This window comes from Aspergillus heteromorphus (genome assembly GCF_003184545.1).
Source record: "Aspergillus heteromorphus CBS 117.55 chromosome Unknown BO70scaffold_22, whole genome shotgun sequence".
In the NCBI taxonomy this organism is placed as follows: Eukaryota; Fungi; Ascomycota; class Eurotiomycetes; order Eurotiales; family Aspergillaceae; genus Aspergillus; species Aspergillus heteromorphus.
In genome coordinates, this window is record NW_020290427.1 from 125,848 (window position 1) to 137,108 (window position 11,261).

General features: G+C 51.9%; 5 protein-coding genes across 5 annotated transcripts; 1 reads left to right on the forward strand and 4 right to left on the reverse strand.

Annotated features, from left to right (window-relative positions):
* Nucleotides 1-9: 9 nt before the first annotated feature.
* Nucleotides 10-1,190, reverse strand: BO70DRAFT_296398 (NAD(P)-dependent alcohol dehydrogenase; the record flags this gene model as incomplete). Its single annotated transcript, XM_025539535.1, has 3 exons — nt 10-306; nt 354-965; nt 1,014-1,190. The coding sequence occupies 3 exons, from the start codon at nt 1,188-1,190 to the stop codon at nt 10-12; spliced, it is 1,086 nt and encodes a 361-aa protein (XP_025397147.1).
* Nucleotides 1,191-2,889: 1,699 nt separating this feature from the next.
* BO70DRAFT_296375 (uncharacterized protein) lies at nt 2,890-3,720 on the reverse strand (the record flags this gene model as incomplete). Its single annotated transcript, XM_025539534.1, has 2 exons — nt 2,890-3,143; nt 3,249-3,720. The coding sequence occupies 2 exons, from the start codon at nt 3,718-3,720 to the stop codon at nt 2,890-2,892; spliced, it is 726 nt and encodes a 241-aa protein (XP_025397148.1).
* A 2,015-nt stretch (nt 3,721-5,735) lies between these two features.
* Nucleotides 5,736-6,737, reverse strand: BO70DRAFT_372790 (sterol desaturase family protein; the record flags this gene model as incomplete). Its single annotated transcript, XM_025544876.1, has 3 exons — nt 5,736-5,791; nt 5,843-6,517; nt 6,584-6,737. The coding sequence occupies 3 exons, from the start codon at nt 6,735-6,737 to the stop codon at nt 5,736-5,738; spliced, it is 885 nt and encodes a 294-aa protein (XP_025397149.1).
* Nucleotides 6,738-6,991: 254 nt separating this feature from the next.
* On the reverse strand, nt 6,992-8,061 carry BO70DRAFT_364114 (uncharacterized protein). The gene has a single exon (XM_025543732.1). The coding sequence runs from the start codon at nt 7,867-7,869 to the stop codon at nt 7,459-7,461; it is 411 nt and encodes a 136-aa protein (XP_025397150.1). The 5' UTR covers nt 7,870-8,061; the 3' UTR covers nt 6,992-7,458.
* A 321-nt stretch (nt 8,062-8,382) lies between these two features.
* BO70DRAFT_388814 (putative monooxygenase) lies at nt 8,383-11,107 on the forward strand (the record flags this gene model as incomplete). The annotated part of the gene is made up of 10 exons (XM_025546018.1): nt 8,383-8,568; nt 9,046-9,084; nt 9,145-9,246; nt 9,304-9,383; nt 9,433-9,587; nt 9,634-9,720; nt 9,772-10,089; nt 10,141-10,283; nt 10,355-10,729; nt 10,764-11,107. Exons 1-10 carry the CDS (start codon nt 8,490-8,492, stop codon nt 11,105-11,107), a joined length of 1,722 nt encoding a protein of 573 aa, XP_025397151.1. The 5' UTR covers nt 8,383-8,489.
* Between the last annotated feature and the right edge of the window lie 154 nt (nt 11,108-11,261).

Here is an 11,261-nt window from a genome sequence, read left to right on the forward strand (position 1 = left end):
AATTTTTGCTTACAGCTCGTTGCTAAGGACGTAACGGTACCGGGCCTTGCCAGCTTCCATGTCCACAACGGCCTTGTTGGCGTCCTTCATCGAAATCTCCTCGATCCAAGGAGTGACCTTCTTGGTGGCAGCCAGCTCGAGCATCTCCCGGATCTCGTTCGGGCCACCGATCAGGGAACCTCCCAGCTTCGCGCGCTTCATGATCAAAGCAAAAGCAGGGATCTCGAGGGCGCCGTCCTCGGGGGCACCGACCTGCACGAAGCAACCGTCAAGGTCCAGAAGAGAAGCGTATCCCATCATGGGCATCTAGGGTATGTTAGCGGTGAAGTGAGACTAATTGTCGATATAAATACCTTCGAGGAAGAGACGGTTGACACAATCAGATCCAGACTCCTCGCGTGGTTCTTGGCCCATTCCGGGTCCTCGTCGGTGGCGATGTACGAGTCCGCGCCCAGCTTGAGGGCGTCCTCCTTCTTGTTGGCCTTACGCGAGATACCCACGACCTTGTCGGCTCCAAGGGCCTTGGCGAACATGATACCGAAGTGGCCGAGACCACCGACACCGATGATGCCGACCCGCTTGCCGGGACCACATCCGTAGTGTCTGAGGGGGGAGTACACGGTGATACCACCGCAAAGCATGGGGGCAGCGTGGGCGGAGGAGATACCATCGGGGATCTTGATGACGAAGCGAGAGGGAGAGCGGTGGTACAGCGAGTACCCACCGTACGACTTGCCGCCGTTCATGTAGGTGCCGTTGTAGGTGCCGACCATGGAGTGGCGGCAGTACTGCTCCAGACCGGCAGCACATTCCTCGCAGTCGCCCTTGCGGCCCTGGCAGGAGTCGCTCTGAGCACCAACACCGACGCGGTCTCCGATCTTGATGTCTCCGACGGCCTGGGAGCCCACGCGAACAGCGACACCGACAATTTCGTGACCGACACAGCAGGGGTAGGCGGTGGGGCCCTAGATACTGTCAATAACAACCCTGATGGACGGAAGGGCTGATCATACCCATCCGCTTCTGAGGGTGTGCAGGTCGGATCCGCAGATACCGCAGTGGGAAACCTTGATGTCGACATCGGTCTCCTCCCAGGGCTTGGGCTCAAAGTCCTTCCAGACCATGTTGCCCTCGACGGCCTTGGAGTCCAGGCCCATCCAGCCCTCAAACTTGTAGTCGGAAGCAGCCATTATGATTATCGGGGTATTCGTTGGGGATTGAAGTGAGGATTGACGGGATGTGGCTCTCGATCCCCCTGGGGTCCTCGCGACATTTATACGTGGTTCGACCGAAACACGGGCGACGGCAACAAGTGCTTAGAAATCGATTGAACTGCAAATCCACCTCATCATCTTCTCTGATGACAGTGGAGCATTGTTCCGTCTGAAGACCCATGTTGATGACATGCACGCCATGAGTCTGGGTCCTACGGGGGTCTCGCCCTATGGTACGGGATCTTTTCGGGGCTATCCATTGCCGACGCCAGTCGCAGTCTGGAGTCCCGAATCAGGATGAAGGAAGGCGAAACACAGTCTCCTGGAAGTTCCTGACATCATACGCGAGTCGGTTGTCGACCCTGGCAGTACGAACAGGTACCAGGACTTGTGTATTTTTATGCCCGCGGAGCGACAGCCACGGCACGGGATGGGCCTTTCATTGGACAGGGCCGGGGGGGGGAGACCCCTCCCTTTCGGACGAGACCCGTCCTTCTGCATCCCCAATCCATGGATGATTTGCGCTAAATGCCATCTGCTTACGACCCACCCGTCTGCAGCGGACTTAAGAATAAGATGCTGACGGCCGCAGTCAAGCAGCCAACCATGATATCACGCGAGAAAAAAATAGCATCTAGTCCTGTCAGAACACTCTATCCGGCTGACATTCCTTAATTGCTTGGCCTTGGGCTTTATCCGACAATGCCGGCAATTTGCGCCCGGGATGACTTCGTCTGTCTGGAACAATATCTCCGGCGATAACACGGATTTAACGTTGCCTGGTTGCCACTTGGAACCGATCTTCGTCCGGTCCCTGGGACTAGGCTTACCATCATCTCCAACAGTCAAAGCCTCGGCAAACGGCATGATTTAACCGTCGAAAACATTCCACGATTTTCCAGACCCTCCCGAGCGGCAAGCCTATTTATTCTCGGAACCACGGCACGCGGCGTGTGGCCACCATTCGATTTTTCCCTGTTCCTGTCTGTTTAGTGGATGCCAGTCACGCTGCCACAGCGGCCGCCAGCCGCCAGCCTCCGAGCTACAGCCGTAACATAGATTCTGTCAAGGTTTTCTGATCATTATTACTGCATGGCTTGAGCCTGTTGCCATCTGCAAAATCTCTCTACAGCGGACAAGTTGGTGTTCATGTCTCTCTTTGTGTGGATTTTAATTCCGCACTACTGACTCTACAAGATGTGGACTCGAGAGAACCCTGATTCTCCAATGCCCGCGGGCTTTGCTTGTTTCGCATTGGGAAACCTTACCTGAGCCTTCTCCATCAACTCCGGTGTGACCACATACCGAAAATGTCTTGGCATTATAGCCGGTGCACATGGACGATGATAAGCTGTCTTTGCTGGCCAGGTATTTGAATACGTGGTGAATCCCAGCTCATGCTGGGATGCCGACCGTCGGGAGTAAACAGCTCCCCTCCGATGCGTTCGAGATAACCTGCCTTCCCATGCCTCCAGCAAATATTCCCTCGTCTCAAGTCAGATAGCAGCTTCCACCAGAGACGATTCCGACTTTTATCGAACCAAGAACCATCTTCCCGGATAAATTTCCCTTCATTATCTTACTCTAATTTATCACCCTCAAAGGTCATGCCGAGTCGTAAACCAACAAACCACCACTATCTCCACCCCCAACCACACATCGCAACGAATGGCACCTAAGATGCCGCCACCGGCTCCCTCAGCAAAAAGTAATGTACCTGCACTTCCTCTCCCCCGAAGGCCGAATAGTCCACCTCCACAGTATCAACCACCTTAAACCCATGATTCAAGTAGACCTTCAGACCCGCCGGCTCGGACATGACATATGTCTTGAGGCCATATTGATCGGCAATATCCGTGCCGTTGCGGACAAGCATACTCCCGGCCCCACGACGCCAGAAATCGGGGTGAGTGGTGAGGTATTCGAGTGCTGGTGTGGTGGTATGCGTGTTAGCATAGATGGTTTCGCTCTCGATTCCCACAAATCCCAGGGTCAAACAATCACCACCACGACGAATAGGGCGAAAATACATACTCAAAACCTCCTCCCCCTTCTTCAACCCCCCCAAAACGCCCTCCTCCGCCCTCTCCAACGGCCCACTCCGAAACTCCGACAGCCCACCCCCCTTCATCCCGGGCATTCTCCCCGCAGAATCACTCGCCCCATCAAAATCCCTCTTAAACCTCTCCTTTTCATCGGATGTGGGCTCGGCCACCTGCGCAGAAAGCCACACGTCCCCCTTTGCAACCAGAGAAGGCGGCAGCGTCCAGCGTGCATAGGCGATCGCCTGGTCGCTGGTAGTGTCGAGGATCTTCTCGTGGCGGCGGGCGGGCCGGTTAGAGGTGAGGTTGTGGGGGAAGCGGCGGGTGTTGTTGGCGAGGATGGGCGCGGCGGATGGGTCGGTGAAGAGGAAGGCCCAGTGGGGGTCTGTGAGGCGGGCGAGCACCATGCATTGGCTGATGGAGGGGGCGTCGGTAGGATGGCAGGGGTGGACTTCGTAGGGCATTTTGGAGGTTATTTTGGGGGTTGGTGGTGGTGGTGATGGCAATGGAGGGGGATGTTTATATAGCTGTCTGTGAATTAAAGACAGGTGGTCTGGACTGGAGATGCGATGCGTATCCCAAAGGATCATGGCGGGGATGGAGACATTTAGACGGAGTCATAAGCTCCGTCTCTACCTATTTATCATCCCTTATCTAGTGCTTACTCTGAGTGTGCTGGTTGCCAACTAATTGCTTGCTTGTTTATAGAGCCGGTGTGGGAATTTGGCGGTTGATACGGGGTATCTAGAAGGTATGGATGTATGTACCTGCAGAGTAGAACTCTCCCAATAATAAATAATCTTTTTTAAAATACATCAGATCAGAGTAGTCTGACACGATAATTCCTCACTAGATAAGTAGATAAACAAGAAGCCTGTCTAGTAGATCGGATTGCGACGGCTTCGCTAGACAGTCTTGGACTAGTGCTTATGCTTCGTCCCGACAAGCAACAATGACTCGTACGTATCCCACTAGTGGCCATGGGACCAATCGGGCTTAGGACTGTGTGAATTCAGCGGAGGTAACCGTAACTGGTAAACCGATCAGAAAGAGGCAATCCACCAAACTCTACCCAATAATGAAATGGAAAGGGATGGAATATTCCAAATAGGCAGCGCTCAGTCAATTTACTCATCACTCACTCACTTCGGCCTGAGTAGCCAGCCAATCAATCACTTGAGCGTCATAGAAGTATTCTTGTTCCTGGCAGCAATAGTCCAATCCCATCAACAGAGTCAGAGTATCGGTCGACTTTTCATTCATTCTGGATGTTACCGCCATCCTGGCAAGACCATTGTCGCTCCTTTAGAGCCAAGACACACCATTCCTTCCGTTGCTATCTAACATCACACCCTCCTTCTCGGAGTGGGATGCTGTGGGATGTTGTCCCATTTTACCCGCACAGCCATTTGCTCTTACAACACCTAATGGTCTCCCCAAGCAGAATGTGGATCATGTGATGTTCAAGAGGCTACGCCTATCCCAGTTAGCGCCCATACACCCTCTTCTGGATATGGGTGTCGTGTGAATATGGGTGTCTTCCCAACACATTCTCCCCGCATACCAGAAGTCCCCATCTCCCTCTCATCACCCCAGCAGCAAGTGCAGCACGACTTCAATAACATCAGTCATCAACACTCCAGTCTAATCTCTCCAAATTATACATAATACTTTCGCGATGCCAGACCATACATATATCACGGACATACCCCACCCAATCGATGGTAACACCCGATCAAAAATCTACCTTCCACTGCATGCCATGGCGCACATGGGCCCTCCCTAACACGTGCGATCAACCTTGTGCAGTCGGAATCAAAATCCCATGCCAGTGGGACCTTCCATCGCGAATTAAACCAGACATTATGGTTACACTGAAGTATCATGCATAGTATATCTGATTCGCTAATACAGACTTTGGCTTGCACGGCAGTATGTACTCTGTAGGTAGGTGCCTACCCGGCCGGTCCAGATAGCTGCTGAACTTGTTACTCCAGTGCTAGACCTTTCTAGAAATAAATATATACCTCAGGTGTCATCCCCGCAGACTAGTGTGGCGATTACTGCAGCCGCTCAACCAACTCTCAATACCCGGAACAAAATGCAGGCCAGTATTTATCTGCCTACTATGGACGTGGCACTCACACATCGAATACAGCGTCCCCCTTTTCTCACTCCCGCAGACGTCAGATCCCGGTTACTGTTATCTCCTATTTTCGTTATGTAAAGGGCAGCCTAAAATGGGGAAGGGGCGATGATCCGTGCATCAAGTCATACGTTCGCCAAGCTACCAAAGTACCCGTGTGGAGAGAGATAAACAGACAAGCACCTTATGTATAAATGGCCTAAGGCTAGGCTGTCAGGAACGACAACCCGATTAGAATTAAATATTAATAGTATGGACATCTCGTAACGAAGTAAAGAATACAAACAAGCAATCAATCAGTCATAAGTAAGGATGCATGGCACGGCATTCACATCACTCTTCCTTGCGCATCTGCTTTCCGCGCGGACCAGCGACAGTTCCCATGAGGACTAGTGTGAGGTGAGCTTAGTTCAAGAATGGAAAGGGGGAATATAACGTACCATCCCAGTGCTTGAAAGAAGAGGAGTAGTTTCCCCGAAAGTAGCGGTGGTGATCATCGTGCCAGTCCGATCCTCCCCACAGCGGGAAAATCCGACGCAGACTCCAGGGGAAATCGTATCCCGAATGCGCGTCGATCGCTTGGAATTGCCGCAGTGCGACCCACGCCAGGACGGTCATGAGGTGGACTTCGCCGGTGAAGGATCCCAGGACGAGAGGGGGTCCGATGGTTCCGAGACCGAGCAGCATGGTCTCCCATGGGCTGGCATACTCAGCTGTGAGACCAAACGGCGCGGCGTACTGGTGGTGGACGCGGTGGATGGCGCGGTAGAGCGGTCCCCAGTGGAAGGCGCGATGGAGCCAGTAGTGGTATGTGTCTTCGACGAAGAAGAAGATGGCGATCTGGATGGCGAGGGTTTTGAGATCAGGGAACGGGAGAGCGTACTTCAGACCGAAGAATTCCATCATTGGGTGGAATAGCACGATCATGGGCAGCTCGACGATGAAGTGGATGGCGAGGATGTATTTGACGCAACTCCATTGCTCCTTGAGTGACGGAGGGGCCTTTTTGTCTTGGATCTTGTATCTGTGGAAAAGATTCGGTAGGGCGTCCGCAATGATCCATGGTATGCAACGGCTGAAGTAGAGGATTTCATGGGCGAAGAAGGTGATGAGACCTGTGGGGTATTAGCGTGTGGAAGGACGAGGTTTGAGTCGAAGAGTCGAAGAACCGAAGAACATACCGGTAGCGATTATATCGTTGTCCCAGTAAGCGTAGTGTGACCACCAGGCCTTCTCGAGGAAAGATAGTTTAGGGTTCTGGCCTGCAAGGGCAAAGAGCTCGGAGTAGGTGGTTGTGGCGTGCGCCGCGACGGTCGAGTTGAGGTTGAACTCCATGATGCCAGACGCGCTTGAGTACATATCCTCGTCGACTGCGCTTGGTAGACGCCTCGGAAGGGATCGGCTGGAAAATCGGGTATATGTACTTGGGAGGGCAGGTGCATGGCAGGCAGCCTCAGTGGGCTTCCGGATGGTCTGACCCGACACACCACCCGGATGCCGGGCAGGAATGGACCGATCGGATCGGGCCTAATTACCCACCCAACAACTGCGTTTTTCGCCACCCTGATTGGCTTTCCCCGGAATTGGCCATGTTGCCTGTTAACTCTCTGAGACACCCAATTTTGTTTCATCCTCCTACTCGAGTCCAGCGGATGCAATGCCACGGCATCACTGCCAAGCCCCCCCCGGGCCATGATGGCCTGGACAACGAAGTCGAACCATCCCGGATGCTGGTAGGCCATCCGGTCTGGCCATTTCGTCATGATCACCCTGGCTGCCAGGGGCGCTTTCCGCTGGCGGTCTTCTGGGCTGCGGCCCATACGATCACTCTGCTGCCCCGTTGACAACTCTGTCTAACATATGCCAAAGTCCTTGCTATGTCATAATCCTTTTTCCGGTTGTAACTGTCACGGAAATCCTTTGTTCTGGAAGGAATCAATGTGTGGCACCACTCATTTTCTGCATTTGAGAGATCTACCACCCGTGCCCCATAACAAGAAAGCAATATAACTGGTTGGTATACCGCTAGTTTCTCAGGGCCTCAGCCACAAGACTATCAATGGCAATGGCCAGGTGAATCTGCGATCAGACCAAGCCGCGAGTCCCGGAAATCTCGTGTAAGATTACTTCCCACATGGTGGCCAATCGCTGTCCAAGGCCCCCAATGTCCTCCACCCATCGGCAGAGAAGGCTGGACTGGAGGTTTTGGTCGTGCCGGCTTGAAGTGGTGTACCTCAACGAGCAGCTTCGTACCCTCGATGGCTGTGAGGTAGAGTTTGGGAGAGTCCAGGGCTACTGTGTTGCAAGCCCTGGTCAACTGCAGATAGCAGCGCCAGGCCAACTTTTCCTGGTATAAAACCCGTGGCTTGAGTACGGGTAGCTCGGTGGATATTAGTAATGTCTCTAACACGCGAAGGATTAAGGCGGCATAGAGGCGCACCCGTAGCGATCTTGGAAATCCGCTCATTCTGGCACAGAATATCTCTGCCTGCATGTCTCCTGGTACCCTTCACGGAGGACTGCAAGCTCCAATTGAATCAGTTGATGGGCGGGCATATCGCGTGCCCCACGCCTCTGGGAATTTGGTAATAAAATATCATCCACTTCTGAGCGATCTTATCGGAAATATTTGCCGTAGAGATGCCCCATATTAGTCCACAGAGTTTTTCAAGCGGATGGTCAAGTAACCGATGCACTGGCGTCTTGAACTAATGCTGCTATTCGCTTCGTTTACTCGAGATACTCTCTGGGCCTATGTTACTAGGACTTTGGTCAACTGATCTGTTGTTTTCCTCTCTTGCGACTCAAGGAAGCTAAACCTTTTGTGAGTCAGGCTCAATTTCATCCAGATCGATGTCTTTGTTAATCTGGCGGCTACAAAACATGCGATTTCTTCTGGCCCACCGTCCATATTAGTGTAAACTTCGCCCCTCTAACGCGAGGACTTACTTCATAGAACCTCTGTACTCCGTACTAGTAACATAGCTATAGGCCGCCTTTTTACGTTGGATCGGGTTTATGAGCGATAGTCTACGGAGTACTACTGAGTGATACCCAAATGTTTGACCAATCAAGGCCACCTAGGTCATGCACCTGATCCCGGACTCACCTTTTCCGATCAATCCTTCCCACTGCGGGCCCTATCGCGCCAAAATCAAAATCATTGGTGATGAGCTTGCTTGAGATTTGTATCTCGAGCTCGAATCCCCAGTAATTTCTCCGTTGAGTTTGCGGGTGCTGCGTGAGGGATTCCCTGGCCTCGTAGCGGGGTATCCAAACGCAGCGAGGGGTTCATCCATCCCGGTCAGCCTCCCAGGCTTCCAGGCTTCCAGACTTCCGGATTACCATCCACCTCCTCGTCTCCTCGTCTTCTCGTCTCCTCATCTCCTCCGCTTCTCTCTTCCTCTCCACACTTTCGCAACGCTACGTACATGGCTCAGCCTTATCCAATGAATTGGTGTCTTTTTTTCTGCATGTTCATCGCTGAATGAACTAGCCATGCAAGGGCCCCCGATGCGGTGTCCCGCAATCAGGTATCTCTCTCTTCTCCTCCAGCATCTAGTCTTCTTTGAAAGAAGAACATTTCTGACACCCTTCCCACGATACTAATAGCAGTCCACAATTGCCAACCAGTTCTTTTCAGAAACCACCGATGTCATCATCTGCGGATGTGGCTTGACCGGTGCTTTGCTGTCCGCTTACCTCGACCGCATGGGCGTCTTCAATGTCGTCCTCTAAAAAGAACCAGCAATCACCACCGATCCCCGCGGGATAGCACTGGACGATGATGGTATTCGCTTTCTGCAAGGGCTGGGACTTTACGACAACATATATACGAAGACATGTAGGCTGGCCCATGTGTACATCGTGATAGGCTAACAGGATTGACAACCCAAACAAGGTATGGGGAATTTCGGTTTTGTCAGCGGAGCTGACTGCGACATGCATAAGAAGCCAATTCTTGCCTTGGACTACAACACAGTAGGCCCTGTGCGTCTTATTATACTTCTAATCGGTTAATAGTCGTCAGACTGCTGGTGTCACTGGTCATGCTGGGTTCATCGGTCACAAACAGCCAGTACTTGAAATTCAGATGAGGGAGGTCATGCACCCCTCCTTCTGCTCGCTACAATGCAATTCAACCGTCATCAGCTTAAATGAAGACAAGAAGTGGACAGTAGTACTGTACCTATCGCGACCCGACAGGGGTGGAAAATAACATTCGAGCAAGGTTCTTCGTCGGTGCGGACGGAAAGACCGGCTACACCCAAAAGCATTACTTGGAGGCAAAAAGCGTCATATTGGAGAAGTTCCACGAGTAGGTTTACTGGGCGTTTCTGGACTTGACTGGTCGCTGATCCTCGAGAAGTGCTTTCTACGAGGAAACCTGGGTGGCATTGAATTGGCAAATCACGGTTCCAACACCACAGTCCCATCCAAATTTTCCTTTATGGCATTTAGGATACACGCCTGAGCAAGTGTATGACCAGTTCTTTCCTCCCGAGTTTCGTTTTCTATGCAATCCGGATCGGCCAGCAGTCTGTGGGCGCTTTGGCCTACCCGCCGATCAGCTGTGGAGGTTCGAGTATATCATTCGAAGTGGAGAAGATGGATTTGAAATGGCCAAGCCTGAGGTCATGCGACGGATTGTTTTTCCCTATCTCACGCATAGTGGAAGTCGGTACAAGTAAGTGTATCCGTTTCTCAATTGCCCCACACAACCAGTCTGACCCTACAGGCTCTCTCAACCCGTGCAGTTCCCGGAAGATTGCATTGAAGTGCCACGCTGTCGTCCATTTTCATTTTCATCGCGCACATGCAACATGTGGTCCAAGGATCGAGTAATTCTGTGCGGCGATGCGGCTCATGTTTTCCCTCCATGTAAGATACCAGATATCCCGCCTTTACGCATATCCCAGTACTCACAATATCAGTCGGTGGACAATGAATAGCGTCCGGCTTCCGAGATGCAATCTCACTATCCTGGCGTCTAGCCACACTTTGTCGCTACCAGCCCACCCAGAAAAGCCATCATCAAATTCTGAAAGCATGGCACCAAGAACGTAAACAGCAGCTAGAGCTATCTTTAGCGACAACAGTGGAAAATGGACGCATGGTTTGCGAGACGCACCCTATAAATATCTTCGTACGTGACTGGTACCTCCGGTTTATCCAGCTCATTCCAAGCTGGAGACGCCAACTACAACACGGTCAACGAAAGACTTCCCTTGTCCAATACAGATACTCTGCTGGGATGCCCTTCATGCCCGATCTCAACGGCGGTCTCTATCTCCCTCAGGTATACTGTCGCACAATGGAAAGGAAAAGTCCTATTCACAAATAATGTCATCCTTGGCTCAGAGATCAAGTCCCTTTTCCGATTATTTGTATACCTGGAAAGTAGCTCTGAGCTGATCCCAGTGACAGAAGCACTTGAAAGAATCGATGAATGGTCTCGCAGGGAGTTCCATTCAAACGACATCCCCATCATCCTGGAAACTATTGAGATGAAAGATCAATCAAAAACTAGAAGCGTCTTCCAGATCGCGAGCGCAGAAGAATTTGCTGGCTCTCCGCTGTGTGATTCCCGACCGAAACCATTGGACTACGATCCACATCTCCTACGGGACAAGGTCCAGGGAAGATACATCATTGTCCGACCAGATCGGTTTATCTTTGCCTCCTGTCAGGATACTATATCGTAATTGAGAGGGGCAATCCAGTGTATGTTAGGTCATCTCTATGGGTAGACTTGAATCTATGTGGTCTTTTGCCGTCCAGTTCGCCTGATGATTCCCAAAGAACCCGTAGCTCTAAATATATATTTCTGGGCTGGTTAAAGAACTTTGTTCCTCACGC